Source organism: Rattus norvegicus, chromosome 14 (genome assembly GCF_036323735.1).
Source record: "Rattus norvegicus strain BN/NHsdMcwi chromosome 14, GRCr8, whole genome shotgun sequence".
NCBI lineage: Eukaryota > Metazoa > Chordata > Mammalia > Rodentia > Muridae > Rattus > Rattus norvegicus.
This window is the reverse complement of record NC_086032.1, coordinates 77,182,079-77,202,653: the sequence shown is the minus strand read 5'-3', so window position 1 is coordinate 77,202,653 and position 20,575 is coordinate 77,182,079. Positions and strand designations below refer to the sequence as shown.

Sequence of the window (20,575 nt, the reverse complement as noted above, 5' to 3'; positions counted from 1 at the left end):
GTGAAAATGTGCTGATGTGTACTTTATGTTAAAATAAAAATTCATTTTAGTGGCAAAAGAGTTGCCCATCTTGAACCCAGGACTCTGCTAACCCGTGGGTTCCGTCTGGCATTTGGGCAGAGTAGAGGGGGAACAGCAGGATGCTGAGAGCTACAACCAACAGGGAGGGGGAGGGAATTCCCCACTGGGAAAAGGCTTGGAATAGTTGGCTGAAAAAGAGAAACCCACACAGAGGTCTTGGTTTAAAGCTTTGGAAAACATTTGTTTTTGTTCCTTGTTTTAAGAAAAAGGCAAAAAGAAGAAAGAAAGAAAGAAAGAAAGAAAGAAAAAGGATGATGAACGGAATTATTTGAAATGAAATTTTAACAAGGAAAAAACCCCTCAGAACATTTCATTAGCATTCTTTTATAATCAGCCAGTAACAAAAAAAAAATCCAAGGCTGCTTGTCAGAGTCCCTGTCACTTAAGGTCCCCGTTCCCCGGTGATGACCAGCAGGAAATGGGTAGCTCATTGTCTGTTTTGTATTCCCAACAATCTTCTTTAGGTGTTTCACTTAATTCTTATTTTTCTACCACTTTCTAAAATCTGAGGGTCCTTGCCGCAAGCTTCAGCAAGTTGAAGGGATATGTGCTTTTCACTTGCACAAACTAAATCTTAATTCCAGACTTGGTTCTTGAGCAATTGGTTCAATACTTCTGGAATTCAGCATTCCCTGAGGGACAGGAAGAAGACACCCACGCCACTGGGCTGTCACTGTGACTTAAGTGCAGGAACAGGCACAAGGACCCCAGCAAATGCTCCACACAGGGAAATGACTCTTCCCTTCCCTCCCGACGCACATAAGAAATGTCCATGCTCTCTCTGTAACTACATGTGGATGGGGTTGTCCGAACTGGCCTGTAGCAGAATACGTACAATGCCCCTCAAACCCAACTCCCACCCCCACAACCCATCCCAGCGGAAATGTCTTTCCACAGTCTCACGGAGCCTGGTAAAAACTAAGAGCCCAGATTTTCAAGGCAGGACCAAGGTTCCTAGTGAGACAAGGGCCTGACGTCCTACGGTGTCTTAAGGGTCAGCTCATATAAGTAGTGGAAAACACAGACAAGTGGAAAACAGCCAGGTCTGACATGACAGCAGACTCAAGGAGAGTCCCCAGCACAACGAGAATCATGTCATATTCAACTCATTTGATCCCCTATGGCAATCCTGTGGGGAAAGAAATCCCTCCAGCTCCTACTGCCTAGATGAAGACTGGTAACTCAGAGACATGCAAACAGCAGACTGCAAGTGACCAGGCCCAGAAAGCTGCTTCACTTCAAAAGCTTGACCTATACTTGGCCAATTCCTAGGACCATGCTTCTACATATGCCACAAAACATAAGACACTTTATAGAAAAGTTAGACGTTTTCCAGATTTTTTATAAATATGTGATTACAGTCAGCATAGGATGTCAGGGGGGGCTCTGATATTATAGAATGGGAGGTGTGTGGGAGACCTTTAATGTCAGAGAGGGATGAGTGAGTATGGGAGGGCTCTGATGTCAGAGAGTGTGAGGATGGGGGAGGGTTCTGATGTCAGAGTGGGAATGGGGGAGGGCTCTGATGTCAGTGTGGGGATGGGGGAGGGCTCTGATGTCAGTGTGGGGATGGGGGAGGGCTCTGATGTCAGAGTGGGAATGGGGGAGGGTTCTGATGTCAGTGTGGGGATGGGGAAGGGCTCTGATTTCAGAGATTGTGGGAATGGGGCAGGGCTCTGATGTCAGAGAGTATGTGGATAGGGGCAGGGCTCTGATGTCAGTGTGGGGATGGGGGAGGGCTCTGATGTCAGTGTGGGGATGGGGGAGGGTTCTGATGTCAGTGTGGGGATGGGGGAGGGCTCTGATGTCAGTGTGGGAATGGGGCAGGGCTCTGATGTCAGTGTGGGAATGGGGGAGGGCTCTGATGTCAGAGTGGGAATGGGGGAGGGTTCTGATGTCAGTGTGGGAATGGGGAAGGGTTCTGATGTCAGTGTGGGGATGGGGAAGGGCTCTGACTTCAGAGAGTGTGGGAATGGGGCAGGGCTCTGATGTCAGTGTGGAGATGGGGGAGGGCTCTGATGTCAGTGTGGGGATTGGGGAGGGCTCTGATGTCAGTGTGGTTTGAGGGAGGACTCCACTGGTTCCTTGACTCGAGGTTGAGTGGGAGACTTAAATTAGAAAGTAAACTTCTTGGTTTAATGAAGTCATAGAAGCATTACCTCCTGCTGACCTCCTTTACTGGAAGCCCTGTCCCCTCCCTTCAGTCTATGGCTGTCCTGTTTACAACCCATTCTTAATGAGAGAGAAGATAGACTATGAGTCTAGCAGGCTGAAGTCCATTGAAAAAAGGGTAAACTTCTTCCATATTCTTCAAAATCCAGGACCCAGGGTCTGCCAAGGCCACCTCCATCTCAGCACCCATCTTCTTGCCTCCTGGATCTGCTTGGAGAGGGGGAGCAGGAGGTGGCCCCTCAGTTGTGCTCACGTACAATAGGGTGCTTCACCCTCCCATCACTCACAGCACCTATGGGAGCTATGATTGCTCATGGGTAGATACCCCATCTAGGTCGCAAATGCTTCAGTCCTAGTGTGTGCTGGACATGGTCCTGGGTACACAGTCAAAGCCTCTGGCCTCTGGGAGCTGAGACAATGGCCCAAGCATCCTTTATTGCCCTTGGTGACTTGATGTGGCCAGAAGGTCATCATTCCAGGTAGAAGCAGCAATGGCAAAGTCCCTGAGACAGGGCTGTGTGTACTATGCCGGAGAGACCAGAGAAGACACGCAGTAAAGGTGATTGGAAATCACAGGGACACAGGAGTTGGATCTCACAGGGTTTGTATATGTCCATGTATATACATGTACATGTGTGTGTGCATCTATGTGGAGGCCAGAGGTTGACTTTGTCTTCCTCTATCACTTTCCACCTGATAAGTTGCAAGAACTTGAAACTCACTGGTTTGACTAGACCAGTTGGCCAGTGAGGTCCAGGGGTTCCCCATCTCCCTCCCTGACTCATAAGTACTAGAATCACAGGTGTACACTGCTGTACCCCACTTCTGTGACGGCTGGGGATTGAACAAGTTCTGATGCTTTTAAATTTTTATTTTCATTACTCCGATGGGTGTCTGCCTGCGTGTATATCTGCACACTATGTATGTGCAGTGCTCACAAAGGCCAGAAGGAGGCTTGGGTCTCCCCTGACCCATCCACCCCCGAACTGGAAGTATATAGGATTATAAGCCTCTGGGTGGATTCTGAGAATTGAACCCATATCCTCTGGAAAAGCAGCCAGTGCTCTTAATTCCCATGCTGTCTCACCAGCTCCTCTCATGCTTTTGTGACACACATACTATACCCAATGAACCATTTCTCCATCTTACCCTGTAGAGGCTTGTGGGCTAGGGTAAGGGTTACTGTTTACTGTGAACAAGACAGGAAACCATTCAAGTTTGTGACCTGTGGGTAAAGTGATCTGACTTAAATAGTTACACAATGCTTTCCCACAGCACTTGTGGAAGCAGATCAAAAGAGTGACCAACCACTAAGGCAGAGTCTTCAGAGTCACTGTACTGGGAGGGGAAACATTTAACAAAAGAAAAGACTTTGGGAGGTACAGTGTCTGAATTTGGATTAAAAAAAAAAAAAAAAAGAGAGATGCCATTTGGCAAGACAAAACACATACAGCCATGCCAGAACGGAAGCATCCACAGCCTCAGGATTCTGTGCATCATATCATGTCAAGGACGCTTCGTTTATATCCTCCAGTGTCCCCATGTTTTCGCCAAAACGACGATCACATCTGCCGTGTTTTGGATGTGAAATGACCCCCACTGGCTCATGTGTTTGGACACTTGGTCCCCAGTAGGTGGCACTGTTTGGGAACATATGGACCTTTTAGGAGGTGAAGCCTCACTGGAGGAAGTACATCACTGCTGTACCCCGCTTCTGTGACTGCTGGGGATTGAAGAAGTTCCGATGCTTTTTAATTTTTTTTTTTTACTCATATGGATGTCTGCCTGCATGTATATCTGCAGGTTTTTGGGGGGTTTTATATAGCCCAATGTCTTCTCTCTACTTCCTGTCTACTCTCTACTACCAAACTGTGATCGATCACGATGCCTCTCTACCCAGCCGCCATGCCTTCCCTCCTTACAATGTAAACCAAAATAAACCCTTGATCCCTTAAGTAGCTTTCTGTCAAGGGTTGGTCACAAAAGAACTAACCCCTCCAGTGCTATAGGCTGGCCTGGCTTGGCGGCTTACCTTTCACTGTCTTTGGTGCTAGCCACCATCCTGGACTGCCAGGGAAAAACACTCATTTGTGTAATAAATGTTGGTGAACTAAACCTGGGTCCTCGGAAGCCACCCCAACCACCTTATACCTTTCACCTGAGGAATTAGATGCATCACGGTTAAAACAAAATAAGAGAATGAGCAAGCAATCCCGGCACTTGGAAGGGAAAGGAAGGAGAATCAGGAGTGCGAGGCTGCCTGGGTTACTTGAGAGACCTTTTCTCAGAGAAACCAAAGATCTAAATAAATGTTGTATAGAATGAGAGGAGGGGAACAGAACCGAGAAAGGGACATGGAGAGTCCATGCAGGGCACTCTGGTCCTTCTCTGGCCCCCCCAGACTGCTACAAGGAAATCCAGGGGTCTTCTGCCAGAAATGAGGCCACAACAAACTTCTGCCAGAAATGAGGCCACAACAAACTCTGTGGGTAAGTGGACTTACCCACAAGCTGCACTCAGAAGCTAACGCAGCAGATGGGCTAGGTAGTCCACTTGCACAGCCCTCATCCTGGCCACAGGAGCCCTACTTACCCCTAAGGACATTAGAAGACATGTTATCTGAAAGTCTAGCTCCTGAGGTGCTGGTGAGAGTGGGGAGCAGAAGGGCCTTTGGAAGAGCAGCCAATGGCTGCCACCTCCTTCCTCTGTGTGCAGGCGCAGACACCCACCGAGCCCAGGGAAAGCTGGGAGTGTGAGTGAGAATCCTGGCTCCCCAGGACGCTGCTTGGTGCCCTTGGGAGTGTTGCCAGACTGATGCAGGATTCCCCTCTAGAGGCACACTATTGATGACATCCTTTGACACCTATAAGGCCTCTGGTGCAGAATCCAGTGCAGAGAATGTGTTCTCTGAGCTGACGGGGTCAGACTGTACTGAGGGGAGAGGAAATCGGTGGGGATGCTCAACAGCAGAACCTGAAAAACTGAATAAAATCCTAGTTAGGGGTGGAGGAAGGAAGAGAGCAAGGGAAGAGGAGGTGACTACAGGGCCAGCAGTGAGACTCAGGTCCCCACTCCTGTGTATTGGGCAGTGAGGGCAGAGTCAGGAAATTGGAGCATGCCTTCCCCGGTGTTCTCCTCCCTTCAAACACCCCAGCCCTACACCTCTCTCCACCCTCACCTCTATCCTGGCATTCACACAGCCTCTTGGAGTGCACTTGCCTGTGACTCCCCTACCCTTTCAGTTTAAACCTGGTCTGCCCAAGACCTCAGACTACCTTTACCTGCTGAGTGACAGCATACCTGTAGCCACAAGGGGGTGGCAGTGCTAACACTCCCCTCTCTGTCCTTTGCAGGATTAAAGTCACCGTGCCCTCTGTCATTTGGGCAGAGGCTTTGGCACATACCCCTACTTGGTCAATACACTGCATTTCTCTTCCTGCACCAGAACTGGGAAGAGTAGGCCTCAGGTTCCCTAGGTTATGGAATGGACACAGGGAAGGACTTGGATGACCAAGCTCTGAGACCACACAGCTGGCACATAGCTGGGACAAGGAGACCAGCACAGTGTCGGGAGAAGCAAGCAGGCAGGAGATGAGGAACTGCAGTTGACCAGGGCTGTTTCTGATTGACTCCACCACACAGCTGAGACCCAACTGGCACAATTACAGCTGAGCTTCAGAGGCTCCTGGATGGAGCTGGGGACCAGGCCCTGGGTTGCGTGGCCCAGCTGTGGGAGCTCTGAAAAGAAGGATCTAGGAGCCTTGGATCTTTCATTCTGAGAGGTCAGAAGGTCTCCCCTAGACCCTTTGAGTGGATGGTACAGGACACACACAGAGCCGACATGTTCATGGGTACCTCCCTCCCAGCAATCTCTACACTAGGCTACCATCACTTTCCAGTGCACTGGGTCCCAGTGCCCTTCCTACCTTGAGGCTATCTCTCTTTACAGTGCTCAGGGGGGGAAGGGGTACATACTTTAACTACCATCATTTAGTTCCAGCCTGGCCAGCATGACTTTTCCTTAGGACCCACTCAGATACCTACCTCTGGGAAGCTTTTCCTGGATGTTCTTTGAACCCCAGACTTCAAACCCCATACCTCTAACTTCAGCTTTCAGCCTCACAAGTCACCCCTGCAGAAAGGCTGAGCTTGACAGCTGTGGAAGACAGGAGGATCCTATCATTGAAGCTTTGAAGCTTCATCTCTGCCTGAAGTTCCTGTTTACCTGCTACTGTGCCCAGAAGGCATCACTGAACACTGAGCTTAAATCAGCCTAAATTTTAGATCAGATCCAAAGACTCCTTCCAGTCTGATTTCCTTGTGTCAAAAGAGATCTGCTAACCCGTGAATGGCAACTATACCTCTCTGAAGTGTTGTCCATGCCCAGGAGTGAGACGGATCTGGTCAATCTTGGGAGTCTGCTAAGTGCAGGAGCCAGCTGCGGCTAGGGCAGTAAAGGGAGGATTCTAATTCTGGATCTTTGAGGCATTGTCCAAGGAGCATCCCTCTGTTCCCAGTTCTATTTTTATTGCTCCCGCCTGCATACCCTCAGAGGATGGAATCTGGAGGGAGGGATCTCTTCTGAGTTCACTGGGGAAGCGAAGGACTAGGGTGGGAGGGCTGAAGACAAGACCCTGCCCCTGTGCTGAGGCCCCAAACTCTCCATCATCACCTCCTATTCTATTCCTGTTTGAGTTACCCTCCTCCACCCCACCCCGCCAGCTTCCTCAGTCTGGACTTGAATAGGAAGGGGCATATCCTATTCTGACTAGGTTCAAAGACCTGCCCCTCACCAGCCTTGTTTTCTGGTTTGTGACATAGGGATACTATGGTGCATGTCACCTGATTGGACATTTGCTGTCCTAATCTTTAGGGAGCACTCAGAAGGGCCCTGCCTGCACATGGACCAAGGGCAGCCACGTTGGGGAAAGTGCCCATGACAGTCCTCCCAAGACCACCATAAAAGTTGAGGTCAGGTGATAAACAGCCCACGATGGAAGGCTCTTTCTCTCATTCCCCCCAAACCCTATGGGATGCAATGTGGGTCCCACTTCACAGATGGAGCCCAAGGAAGGGCTTCCAGAACTTAATGGCTGGGGGAAACCCACACCAAAATGCCAACATCCTGGAAACACACCACTCCTCCACACTCAGGAGCTCAGCAGTGACCTCTGCATAAAAGGCGGGGGTGGGGGGGGCTCTCTCTAAATGTAGCATCATATGAGGCACCAGCATAGGGGGAAAGAATCCAGTCCATTCTTGGAGAGCCAAAGAAGGGTGTCGTGGAGGATGTGTTTTTGAAAACACAGCTTTGTGTCTGAGGACTTTCTCTTGCTTCTCTGCCAACACAGCAAATTGTGCCTGCAGCCTCTGCGTGTGCACAAGCAGATACTCAGGGCTGAAGGGAGAGTTGCCCAGTCGAGTGGCAATACTGCCCAGATGAGCTGCAATGTAGAGATTGCCGGGTCTCCACAAGTTGGAGGGAGGGATGACCTTTGTAGTCCTACAGCACAAGATTCAAATCTAACCAGTTGGTCTCCTGAAAAATTGACTAGCAAAGTCCCCCATGGGCATCTGTGCCCATTAGGGACAAAAGATGGAGGAGGTATGGTGGGCCCTTTGTTTTGTCTGGCCCTAAAGACTAGTAACAGAGGACAGGCAGACCCTTAAATTTGCTTCTAACAAAAGCCCAAAGGCAACTCTTATTATTGTTCCTGTTCAGATGTGCTATGCCCTGCATAAAGGCATCTGGGTGTAATCAAAACTCCTGAGATGTAGGAAATTGCTAGACAGAGGTCACCATCCAGATAGGGACAGACCCAGATTTGAGCCCCACATCTCAACCTGAGTGGTCAACTCTTTGGAGTCCCCTGGAAGACTGGGACACAATTCTGACTACTTTATTAAGAGCCCACAATGGATATTTGTTGGTGGAGGGGCCAAGCACATTTCAAAGATTTCCCTGTTGTTTCCGTGACCACAAGAAAACAGGAGAATCCTACACTTGGTGTATGGAGAAAAGACAGTCCCAGAAAACTTAAGGAACTTGCCTCAAATCACATGGCTTCGAAAAGTCTAAAGCCAGGATCTACAGGCAGACAACTGTAGATGAGACAATCGGACACTAACAGACTGCAGTATCTAATGGTACGCTGGCCGTTCCTAACAGCACCCATATCTTTGTGCCTGCCTGACATGCTGGACAGACATTCCAGGTCTTGGGCCTGGGTGCTGTCCAAGAGTAAGCAGAGTCAGGTCCCTTAGGAGCCCCTCTCGGGAAGACATGTGAGGCTTTGCCAAACACTGGGCAGAAGCTCTGCTCTGAGGAAGGGGAAGAAGGTTCCTAACGTTGGTGGGAGGGGCTTCCTAGCATGTCCCACCCTCACCCGTGAAGGCTCTGCATCTTAGAACTGACTGTGCACGCACATGTGCACGAGGGCCAAAGCACTGGTACACAAACAGTTGCACGAATATGCTGGCATAGCGTTCCTCTGGTGCTCACACTGGTGCCTGCCTCTAGCATCTGGAATGCTAGAATGCTGTGATTCCACGTAGGAGCATTCTCAACGGGAGCGTTGAGACCCGCTGTGTTCTCTACTAGGCTTTGCTGTACCTTTTCCTCATCTCTTCACACACCGAAGGAATTCTTTTCCTTCACCTGTCTGTCTCTCTCCTACTCCTCTTTTCCCTCATGAAAGTGTGTCTCTCTCAGCAGGCCTTAAGTCTCTGGCTCTCTACAGACATTAGAAGGTGGTCTTGACAGGGCGAGGTTTGCCTCTGTGAACTAGGGTCTTGTATTGGATACTTGTGTATATGCTTGAGGAATGGGTGTTGGTTGTGTGTATAATGTACAGTTCTGCCGGTGTGTGGGGTTTGTGGCTGTGGGCTGTGTGTCCTGTCCAAGGTGGTATGTTTGTTGGAATGTATGTGCCATCTACTGATTTTGTGAGTGTGATGTGTGATGGTTAGACATGTGTTGGGCATCTGTGTGAGTCTGAGTCGTGCGTCTGGGATGCACGTGTTGGCTTTGTGCGGTTGCTGAAGGGTATACTAGTGCGTTGTGACGATGTGTATGGGTCATGTGGGCACAAGCACTTTGTAGGCTCTGCTTGTGTTTTGCATCGGGCAAAGGGATTTGTCCGCAGTTGGCGTTTCGAAGTGGAGGCTGAGGCCGCGGGGTGGCGCTGTGGCGGAGGCCGGCAGGCGTGTGGCCCGGGCCCTCCAAGGCCGAAGTGCGCCGGAGAACCGGGGATCCGGAGCTGTCGAACATAGCTGAAGGGATCCCCCGAATCCGAATGCAAGCTTGCGGTGAGGCGGAGGACAGTGAACATTTAGCTGTGGGAAGTGGGGGGGGTCAGGTGCTCTCAGTGGCGCCTAGCATCAAGGGTAGGGGGACTGTTGTAGAGGAGTGAGCGGCTGGGAGGACAGGACAGAGTCGGAGCCGGGGAGAACTTGCGGCCCCGGGGGCCTGGCCAGGCCGGCGCCAGCGGAAGAGTTGAAAGGCCGCCGCTGCCTCTCCTCACAGCTCCCCATTGCGCCCCCGAGGGCTCTGGCGGGGCGCAGGCCTGAACCGGTCGGGCTCTCCTAGGGGCCTCCGGTCACTAAAGGGGCCCCGCAGTAGGACGCCTGGTCTCCTGTAAGCCTCCTGGAAGGCCTGGGCTGTCCTTCCAGAATCAGCTATCTGAGCCACGTACCCAGAAACTAGGCGATCTGAAAGCGAGCCCCACCCAACCTCCCGCTTAAGCCCAGCTACCCAAGACAAGAGCTCTGGTGCACCAAGTCCCCAACCTTGCCCAGTGCCACCCCTCCGCAGTTACCACGCTGGAGCGGCCGTTCCAGTTCTGAGGCACCGTCAAAAACGGAATCTGCTTGGGTTTCCGTGATCTTCCCAACAAAATAAAAACACCAGTGAAGACAGCTTGTCAGACAGGGGATACATCCCTCTCACGCCCCCCAGGAACAGTGCTTGCGTGTGGCCATGGGAAAGCAGTTAAAGTCACAATTGAGGTTCAGGTCACCCATTGCTAGTTTCCCGGGACACCCACATTTTGTGCGAGAACTGTCATGGCATCCAGTGACCCTCAGTCACAGAGTCTTGGGCTAGTGCTCGGGAGTAGGTCCCAAGTGAAATCAGATCCAGTCCCTGCTTTGTTTCTTCATTAGCTATGTGTCCCACCACCTCTCGGGCCACAGGAGTCCCCCAAAACTTGTAGAAATCTGGGTTTGAGCGGAGGAGAAACGCAGCCTGTACCCACAAGTAACGCACTCGACACAACAGATCCCAAGAACAGACTACTCTACCACAGCCTGCCAGCGTCCTAGATGGTGACCTGGTGCCCTATATGCTACCCCCCACCCGCGATCAAGACCACTCGTTAGCTAGATCAGGAAATTGATCCGCAAACGACCAAGTCAAGGGCCCGCTGCAGACATCACTTTTGTTTGAATAGACAAGGAACCCAGCCACAGAACCGACATTAAGAAGCAGAATCCACCACCCGGCGGCAAATTTCTGCCTCACAGGCAGAAATCACATCAAACCAGTGGGCTGCTCAGAGAACACCTATTGAGCACTTTCTGTGTACATGCGGGTCTAGAAAGAGATTTAGGAAATGAGGAATGGGGCAAAGAAAGGACTGAATGCAAAAAGAAAAAAAATTAACAGAAAAATGGACGGACCCAGTAGTGGAAGGAAACCCCGGCCCAAGACTGCTTCCAAAGGCCAAGGCACTTGCGGGCGGGGGTCCCAGGGAGGCTCGGGAGGGGGAAGAGGAGGCACGCCCGCCTCGCCTGCAGCTACCGCCTAGCTGGAGCCACCGCGCGTCTGCAGAACGCGAACCGTTGCTCATTACAGCAATTATGTTGCTCTAAATTTGCCTCGACCCTAAATTGCTAAACTCAGAGGAGCCAGGAGGCCCCGGAACCTGGGCTGGTGGAGACACAGAATCCTACCCCGCCATTGCTCTATTCTGAGAGAGGAAAAAGACTTACGCTGAGAATACAGCACGAGTTGAAAACACAGTCGCCAGGAATATTCTACAGTACCCAGTGCAGGTTAACGCATTCCCCAAATTCTAACAGAGGATGATGAGGATTCTCAGGCCCTTTCCCTGGTGAGAAAACTGAGTTACAGCAAGATAGCATGACCTTGCCTACATACGAAAAGGTCACACAGGCACTGAGGTAGGCTAGACCACTGGTCCATCGCGACCCACAAGAGACAGACTCAGTCCTACCTGACCATCTCCGGTGCCTTTCTAGAAAGGAACCCAGGATGTCACGGGGTCTGAGTGTACTGTACAAGGTTGTCCCTAAACTGCTTAACCTACGTTGGCTGACAGCAAGAAGGAGAAACATCTTAGCTTCCAAGTGCCGCTACAGAGCATGTGGTACGGGATCCCAATCATGGAGGTGTGATTATTCCATAGTGACCCAGGTCCTGGATTTGCTTCCAGAGGCCCAGAGACTGAAGGTCACTTTCCTGAATCCTCCAGACTGTCCCAGTAGTAGAACCAAGATCTAGTGACAAGGCTTCTTCTTTTAGGGAGGAGGGCATGACAAATACCCAGAGAAACAGGACCTTAACTTCAGGTACAGGAGGCTGAAGGACCCAAGACCAAGGTACCTCTGCTTGAAGCCAGTGCAGAAACCCTTCCAAGCCTACAGGAAATTTTATGCTCTTTATTCCCAGGCCAATCTGAGCCTTGGGACCCGAAACCGTTTCTACTTTTTAATTGTGTAGACATTCATACCTTCCAAGTCCAACACCAGGTACTAGGGTTGTGGGTTCCCCCTTTGGACAGCTTTGAACCAGGTTGCCCAGGGCTCTCTTACATTTGGATATTCAACCTTCCACCTGACCGCGCTGGTGAAGGGGAGCACCTAGAGTTGATAGGACTTAAGGGGGAAGTTGGTACACAAGAGAAAGAGAAGTGGGGGTTGGGGATACTTAATAGCCTTTATTGACCAAGGAGTGGGTAATTTTCTGTCTTTCATATCCTTGCAGAATTTTCTCCAGAATATTAAACTTGCACTTACTCAAATATGTTTTTCTTGGAAGCCTAAACTTGACTACATAAAAAGAAAAACTCTGTTTATGGGGGTCAGGAGAGCAGGGAGCCCTGGGTTTTCTGTACTCTTCGGTGTAGCATTGCATGTAGTTAACAGGCTGGGCGAAGCTCTTTAAGTAGCTCAGAATGGAACTTCACAAACATTGTGTCTACACTAGTGGCTGTTTAGAAGATTTAGCCCAGGCCCCCCACCTCCACCCCTTCATTAGGAGAAATAGGTTTGAAGGGATCAGAATTGTCTGGATTAGCTGTTGACACTCATCAAACCATCTGAGCCAAGTCACTTTGTTTCCATAGACAGTTTAAAAGGGAGGTGGGGGTGGGGAGAGTGGGTTATGGGTAGAAAGAGCAAGTGTCGATTTCAGCTTAAAGTGAATTGGAAAATTGAGCCTAATTATCCTAGGTAATTGCTCCAATTCTCCATTTGACTGTGTTAATGCAAATCTCTCCTGTGTGCCCAAAAGATGGTCCCTGTACATCTTCCTGTCACCTCTGAAAGTTGCTAGTATAAAACCACCAAACTGTAAAGCAATCGTGTATGTGGGGAGAAAGAATGAACAATAAAACACACAACTAAACCCGCAGACATCACTTCTTGTAGCTTAAAATTAATTTATTTAACAAATATAGCTATAATATAAATGATAATAAAATTTCAAATATACAGTATATTACATAGTACACACGATCCCTTCAAAAGGGATGTTTGAGAGCCACGAAAATGTACTGTTAAATAGAAACAGATTTTGTTTTTTAACTTCTTTTTTTTCTGGTCCTGGGAAAGTCTCTTCAACCTACCTTCGTGAAGCACCAGCACGCACCCTGCCCCCTCAGAGCAATGCTTTGCTGCAAAGCGTTTGGAGTCTGACAGTGGAAGGAGCTGTGCTCCTTGCTTTCTATAGGGCTGGGCTCGTCTCTTGAAGCACCAAATAACAATTTCTCTGTGCAAGTCCTGCCTGGTTTCAGGACCGGAAGCAGCTGATGGGAGTCTCATGGCCTCTAGTCCTTTTGGCCTCTGGTCTCCTTCAGCTTCTAATTCTGCTGGGGACCACGGATAAATCTCTTCGCCTTTGCATCCCCCAGTTTCCACATTTATAACTCGCACGTGTAAATATAAATTTTTCTCGAAAAACCTAGACACTTCCGGCCACTTTTTTTTCTTCCCAGAAGGGGTCGGAAGAGGGAGGAGGAACTTTAAGATGCGATGGCCAGGAGGAACTGTGTAGCGAAGGGTTTAAGAGAAGGGGCCAGGTGGTGTTGGGCAGCCGAGCTTCCTAGGAAGGACTCCCGCTGCTAGAAGAGGTGGCTGGGGGAAGGGATGGCACCACAGGGAGGTGACTCTGGGCCCACCTATGTCAGGTGGTACATGCTGTAGCCTACGTGGGCGGTGTAGAGTCCCACCGGCGCTACAGGCAGCGCGGCGCGCTGGAAAGGGCCAGAGGCACTGTAGAGTGAGGCGCCGGCAGCTGCAGCCACCGCTGCAGGGCCACCAAGAGGAAAGGAGAGGCCGAAGGCCGCAGGCGGCAACATTGGCTTCGCGGCCATCTTCAACTTCTCCAACTCGGCCTCCTGCAGTCTCTTGGCCTTGGCACGGCGGTTCTGGAACCAGATCTTCACCTGGGTCTCGGTAAGGCTGAGCGAGCTGGAGAACTCGGCGCGCTCGGCAATAGACAGGTACTGCTTCTGGCGGAACTTGCGCTCCAGAGCCAGTAGCTGAGCCGTGGTGAAGGGCGTCCTGGGCTTGCGGTTGGTCTTGTGCTTGCGTAGGGTGCAGGCCGGGGGACTCAGCCGCCCTAGGGGGCCAGGAGAGAAAAAAGAGCAAGGAGTTAAGAGTCTTGCTGGGAGTATTTTAGTAAGGAACAGAAACCATTCCGTGCATTGATTTCGTTCAGACACGTCTGTGCTGGGCACTATGGGACACTTGAGAGATATTTTCTCTTGCCTGCTAAAATGCTAGATGAAATCTAAGCAGGCTCAACGCTGGAATATAGTTGGGCAGAGACAGTGCCAACCTACCTTAAAGTCAAGCTTTCCCCACCAGGTCTTTCTTCTGCGCCTCTCACAGTAGAAAGATGAATGCTTGGGGGCAGGGGGTGTCATAAATACTCAGGAGCCCTTTGCCCACCCCAAGGTCACCTGGGTTTCATACCACCATAGACATACATTTGTATTTGTGCCCGCCAAGTGCATCGCGTTGGGGCTAGGTCTTTGCATCGCTTAGAATGGATCTTGCAAGCCCACACTTTCTATCAAACATGCTTCTACTGGGAACTAGGGTCAATCAAATTAGACACCCAAGAGGTCACACTGTGACAATTCTAAAATATGTATGGGGCTGTTTATGTAGGCGTGCTGCCATTTCAGATGTCCACCGTTTTCCCTATGATCTCTCCAATCCTCAGTGCCTGAGTTCTAGGACCACATACATTAAGCACAGTGTGTGAGACTGGTTATATCCACCTGTCTTTTCTTTCGGGTTTTCTGAGTAAAGCTTAAATCTTCAACAGAGTGCTGTCACTGTTTGGAGGTCAGGCCTAGTTAGGGGACCGGGTTTCAGTCCTGCTATGACTAACACAACCGTTACAGGATAAAACAAACCTCACCCCCCCACACACACACACACCACTTGGTTATTCAGAACATCTTCGGGTTTTGCCTAACTATGCATTCTTTAAGCTCTGAAAAAAAAATCCTTTGGGCCCTCAAACTATCAGGATGTGAGTCAAACGAAATCTCCAGTTAACATTCCCACTTCTTTCAGGCCATGGCAAGTACGGGAAGAAGTTGGCCCCAGACTCTTTTTCCGCCAGGCCGCCCTAGAGAAGGGAGTGTTCATAGAGAAATGTCACTTTGGTCAGCAGCAACAGCCCGGCTCTGGGCCACCTTCCTCAAGCGTTAGGCCCAGGGAGGGGCTGTCTTTTCAAAGACGTTTAATCCCCAGATAAAAATCGTTCCTCAGCATCACCATTGAATTTGCAACGCTATTATGTAGTGCAAAATAATCGGAGGAAACGAGGAAAACTTGGGAATTTCCCGTGCTCCTGAAATATCTTCGAGCGGGTTCGCTGGGGAAAGGAAGCCTAAGGGCCGCAAGAACTTAGGACTATTCTGGAACAACATGTCGCTGACTGCTGGGTCCGCTTCGAAAGCCTTGTCCAAAACATTCGGGAACTAGCAAAGCGGTGATTAGAGAGCTCCTTTGGCCGTCTCGTTGCCCCGCCCCCTTCCCCACTAGTCCGTGATTGTCCCCTCTTGCTAAATCATCCACCAACCCAAAACACCAAGTTTCTGCTTAGAATTAGATGCGCGGTGGGGCAGAAGTTTTGCAGCGCTCCCGAACCCCTTGAGAGATTCTTTAAATGGGGAGCGCGAGCTTATAGCCTTTTACCAGTAGAAAGTGAAACTCCGCAGAGCGAGGATGTACTGGCCGCAGCGACCATCCAAATCGCGGTGCAAAATAACTGAGTTTAGAGTCAGGTGGAGGAGCAAGGCACCCGCGGTGTCCTGAGTACCGGAAGAATAAGAGGGTACACGGACACCAGCGCGCTACAAATGAACTGACAGTCTCCGAGACACTACTCCGAGGCAAGGAGCGCGGGAAAACGGACTAAGAGCTTTGCCTGATTTAGGCCTCAAACTCTCTTCCTGGGTGGGAGTGGGAAGAGACTCAAAGGCGGCCTTCCCGCCAACGCAACCTCTGCACGGCCTCCAGGTACCCAGTTGCAGGTACGCCGACGCCCGAGACAAGCCGGCGCCGGCGCGCGGCCTGGCGCCCTCGGGCCCCACACCCCCTCCTGGCCCCTTCGCTCTCCATCCAGGGCTGGCTACTCACTGGCTGGGGGCGGGGAGAAGCGGGGACTCTGCATCCACGGGGTCCGATCTAGCTTCTCCGGGCTCTCGGCCTTCACCAGAGCATCTTCTGGCAGCTTGAGGAGTCCCCCAACAGAGAAATGGCCGAGAGGCCGCGGCGAGGAGGGCGCGTCCGGGGCGCCCAGAGACCCGGGCCGGGTGCCCAAGTGCTGCACCGAGCCACCCGCCGCCTGAGCCCCTTCGGAAGCCACCAGGACGCTCTCCTTTGCCCCGGGCTTCCTGTGATCGGCCATGAGGGCCTCCACGCTGAAGGGCAGGAGTGAAGCGGGCACTTTGGGCTTGGCCCCCTCCTCATCTGTGCCCATGGCGGTTGCAGTGGCCGCAGCAGCCCCGGGGGCCTGGCCAGCGCCTCCCCCAGCAGGCTTGGCGAAGGCGGAGTCCTCCACTTTGACACCGAGTGGCAAAGAAGTCATAGCAGCAGCCGGGGCCATGCAGAGCCGGACCCCCACTCCAGCCGCAGCTCGGGCCAGCCCTGGATCATGGGTTTCGGGCGGGCTGGGAGCGCGGCCGGCTTCTGTGAGCTCCCAGGGATCTGGTCCGGCCCGCTGTCGCGCGCGAGTCTCCTGCAGCTTCCCTGGAAGGCCAACTCCAGCGAGCTGGGCCTGGATCCCTGCGCCGCGCAGGCCGAGTTCCCGGGCGCACTCGCCGGCTCCGGGTCCGCCGCCGCTCCCCTGAGAACTTGTTAATAAGGCAAGGCCAGCGCGGCAGCGGCCAATCAGCGAGCGAGGGGGCGGGCCCGGAGAGAACCATTGGGCTGCGCTCCTGCCCCGAGGCGCGCCCGGCCTGGGGGCGCTCAGGGAAGGGCCCGGCCGGCACTGGCGGGACAGAGCCGGAGGTACCTGGGGAGCCTTTCCGCCTAGCTTAGCCGGGTGGGCATCGGTTCGGCTGGGCCTCCACACTCCGGAATGTGGATTCTACCAAGTTCCAGAGGAACTTTATTAGTACTTCTCTTCTGCCCTAGTCGTCCTCCACCGTCCTTTACCCACTTCTTCCGTTCCCCTCCATAGCCTACTTTCTCTCTACAGTCTCTCTTATGGTCCGTGCGATCTCTTTCTGTCCCCCTTCCCCCTTCGGGCCCCCTTTCTCGACCACAAAGATTTTACTTCGGTTTACTTAAAAAAATTTTTTTGGTGTATGCCTTGAAAGATAATAGTTATTTGTCAGAGTAGCAAGGGATAATACTAATTTCTTTAAAACAAAACAAAACAAAACAAAACACCCTAAGTGTCTTATGTCTTCCTATCTTCAAAAATTTACCTCGGGGTAAAAATGGGCCTTTGTCTCCAAGGGATGGACAAAGTTAGTCAAAGGAAGCCTGGGTCGTTTGTTCTGTGGGTACAGGAACATGTAACATGATCTGGAAAATGAGTTTGATTTTCATACAAAACACCTACCCCATCCCTGTACTTTTCTCCAGAAAGTTACACCTCTACGAGAGAACTGCTACTAGCCAAAGCAGCCATTGGATCCCTTGGATGAAGATTGATTGAAATAAAAGCAACAGAACCCACCAACAAAATGTCGTTCTGGCCTCACCATGACCTCAGACAATGAATCCTCAAAAACAATCACACTTTACTAACTGTGGGTCTCTGCTGGTGCAGAGTGGAGGACCATTTGAGGATGGGGCAGTACAAAAAAAAAAAAAAAAAAAAAAAAAAAAAGGATCCTGGCGGTATATTTGATGCAAGGCTTAAGAAGTTTTGTTTGCCCGATTTCGAAGGAAACGTGTTTTTATTTCGGCTGATATAAAAAGAAGGAAAGTGGGGGGGGGGGTCACAGAAGATCTTGTAAACTGAGTTCGGACAGGCTGTTTGGGAGGGGGGGTCTTTTTATGGCCTCTTATCCCAGGGCCCAGGCTCGCGGCTCCGGGGGAGTTTGGAGGAGGTGATTGGCGGCTCACCGGGACTGAGCATTGATGACCGCCGGGCTCTAATCTCCAGGAAACACAAGGGGCTGCCGTGGCCATTTAGGGGTAATTATCCGAGCACGGAGGGATAGCGAATTCCCTGGCCTTTTAACTGGGCGCAATAAAAAGCTGTAGATTAGGGGCGACCAGATTAAGGAAAATGAATTACTTTATTACCCAGACGGCGTCCGGGGTCTGGAAGGAGGGGTCGGGCTGCGGAGGCCAGAGAGATCGGAGCCTCACCTCTGCCCACAGGGCCTGGAAAAATAGTAAGGCCTGGGGCGGGTTCGGGAATACTCGCTTCGGTGAAATGTCCGGATTTCTTACATTTCTGAGGCTGCTGAGCAGGCATTGCGTAGGGCTTGGGACTCAAGCTCATTTAGGCCCAGCTGGACGCCCGCTATACTGGGTCCCCTGAGGTTTGTTCCATGTGTATGGGAAGGAGAAGCCATGCCATCCCGTTTTAAAGTCCTGCAAACGAAAGCTAAGTGAGAGTGTAGGCCGAACTTCCAGCTCGAAGCCTGAAGGGTACGGGTACGGAGAACTTCTGTAGTTTTAGAACTAATTAAGCTGTTGCTAGATCAACTCCTTCTGCCGCATTAGCCGATTTTCATTCTGCGTTCGGGTTAAAACAAGTGGAAATAAAACTCCCAAGTGCCTTGTTTTAGGCTAGCGCTTTTAGTACGAGGAGTGTTTGACAAAAGGTAAGGATTTTCAGTTGTTCCACCGCGATCCCCAAGTCAAAATGACTTCCTTCTGGGAGCGATCAGAGAATCCAATGTAGCTACGATCTTTTTCCCGAAAAAAAAAATTCATATCGGTTAAAACACGTTACATGCAACTGTGAGGACCAAAATCATGGACTCATGAACCGTCCCTGAGCCTGAATTCTTGCTTTAGAACCGAGGGGGCCTCGAACCTCAAGAATGGGGCCCCAGGCGTACTGGGGTCTCCAGCGGAACTCACGGAGTGCGCGGCAGTCAGAGCAAAGAGGCCTAGCCTCAGGCCGGGGAGGGGGCGGCCTAAGAAGGGCTGCATCGCTAATTGCGGGGATAAACAATCTGTCACGATCCCTCAGCGCGCCTAATAGGCAGACTAGGATGTTGTTTTTAGGCGCCAGCGGCGGCCGGATCAAAGGCTGCAGCCGGCGCAGGGGCCCTTGAAGTCGCGCCCCTGCCTCCAGGGAGCAAAACGCCTGCGCCCGCAGCCCTGAGCCCTGCATTCGGCCCCTGGGTTTTTAGAGTAGGTCTTAAACCCCCAAAATATCTTCTTTTTGGGTTCGGTGTGCATTTGGGTCTGTAGTGATCCAGCGCGCGGGCTAGTGGGTTGCAAAGGTTGTAGAAGAGCGCTTCTACAGAGAGGAGGGGTCGGGACTCGATGGCTTCTAGAGCGCAGGACCCCTGCTGAGCTCAGACCCAAGGGCTGCGCAGGGGGGAAAGTGCCCCCTAACTCTGAGAAGGACGTCAGAGAAACAAAACAAAAACCCTGCTCCCCGGCCGCGTGACCCATTCCTGAAGAAGGAAAGGCACGCATTTGGAATCGATGAGAGCAGGCAACCTCGGAGCTCATTTTTGTCTGGCCTTTGCGGATTTCCTGGCCAGTGGGTTAAGCGAGCTGACAACCCAGGCTGGGCCTGTTATCTCCCGGCAGCGCTAACGGGAGGTGCTGCTACCCCGACGCGGTCGCTGCAAGCTGCAGAGAAAACCGACCGTAATTCACGCCTGGCAAGGGCAGGGCTGGCCCGCGGCAGATAAAACTCTGAGACAGGCGCTCTGCTTGCAGCCTGGTCGACTTTTCTCCCCTCCCCCTCGCTCGGTCTCCCCCTAGTCTCCTGCACCCTACATCTCGCCTGCCTCCGGAAAAAAAAAATTACCTTTGCCGGTTCAGACCCTAAAGACTAGTTCTGCTATCAATGTCTGGGCCGCTACTCTCCTTGGTGGCCTTTACCCCGCACCCAAAATGCGTGTTTTACTAGAGTATAGGACAGCTGGAGTGTATGATAGTTGCGATATGGTTCCTAGATATTTTCTTCCTCTTCTGGGCAGAAAATCAACTTGTAGAGGGATTCAATTGTAAAGGAAACTGTTACTACCTGAGCATCTTCCTAAGGGTTGGAGAAACCTACGAGTTGGCCCTTCAATACTGCGTTCGTTGTCGCCCCTATCCCACTCCCCTTTCCAGTGCATTTTGTGGCCTCTGTCCAGGAACCCCGCATATTTTTTTTTAAATGTGCGGCTCAGTGGGATCCGCCGACAATTAGCCCCAAACAGTCCTCTTTAATAGAATGGATGTGCTATGAAAACCGATTACCCGGAACGATTTATTTTTGTGGGGATTCACCAATCACCGGGAGGGCAGCGGAGGGAGAGAGAAGAGGTATTTTGTTCCTGGGTGGGGGTGGGGTCTGATGGATGGACAGAAAGCCTCATTCCGGGATCTGCTAACCTCCCGAGAGGCCCTCCCTTCCCTGCCA

The 20,575-nt window shown here is 51.5% G+C and overlaps 1 protein-coding gene and 1 long non-coding RNA gene across 2 annotated transcripts; both read right to left on the bottom strand.

The window, feature by feature from the left end:
• Positions 1-1,998: 1,998 nt before the first annotated feature.
• LOC120096635 (uncharacterized) lies at positions 1,999-6,942 on the bottom strand. Its single transcript, XR_005493360.2, has 3 exons — positions 6,615-6,942; positions 6,298-6,409; positions 1,999-2,460 (listed from the first exon to the last, which is right to left on the bottom strand). It is a non-coding gene; the product is annotated as an uncharacterized LOC120096635 (long non-coding RNA).
• A 5,976-nt stretch (positions 6,943-12,918) lies between these two features.
• Msx1 (msh homeobox 1) lies at positions 12,919-16,852 on the bottom strand. Its single transcript, NM_031059.2, is given in 2 exon segments — positions 12,919-14,116; positions 16,156-16,852. Coding segments are annotated over 2 exon segments (912 nt in total). The 5' UTR covers positions 16,625-16,852; the 3' UTR covers positions 12,919-13,673.
• Between the last annotated feature and the right edge of the window lie 3,723 nt (positions 16,853-20,575).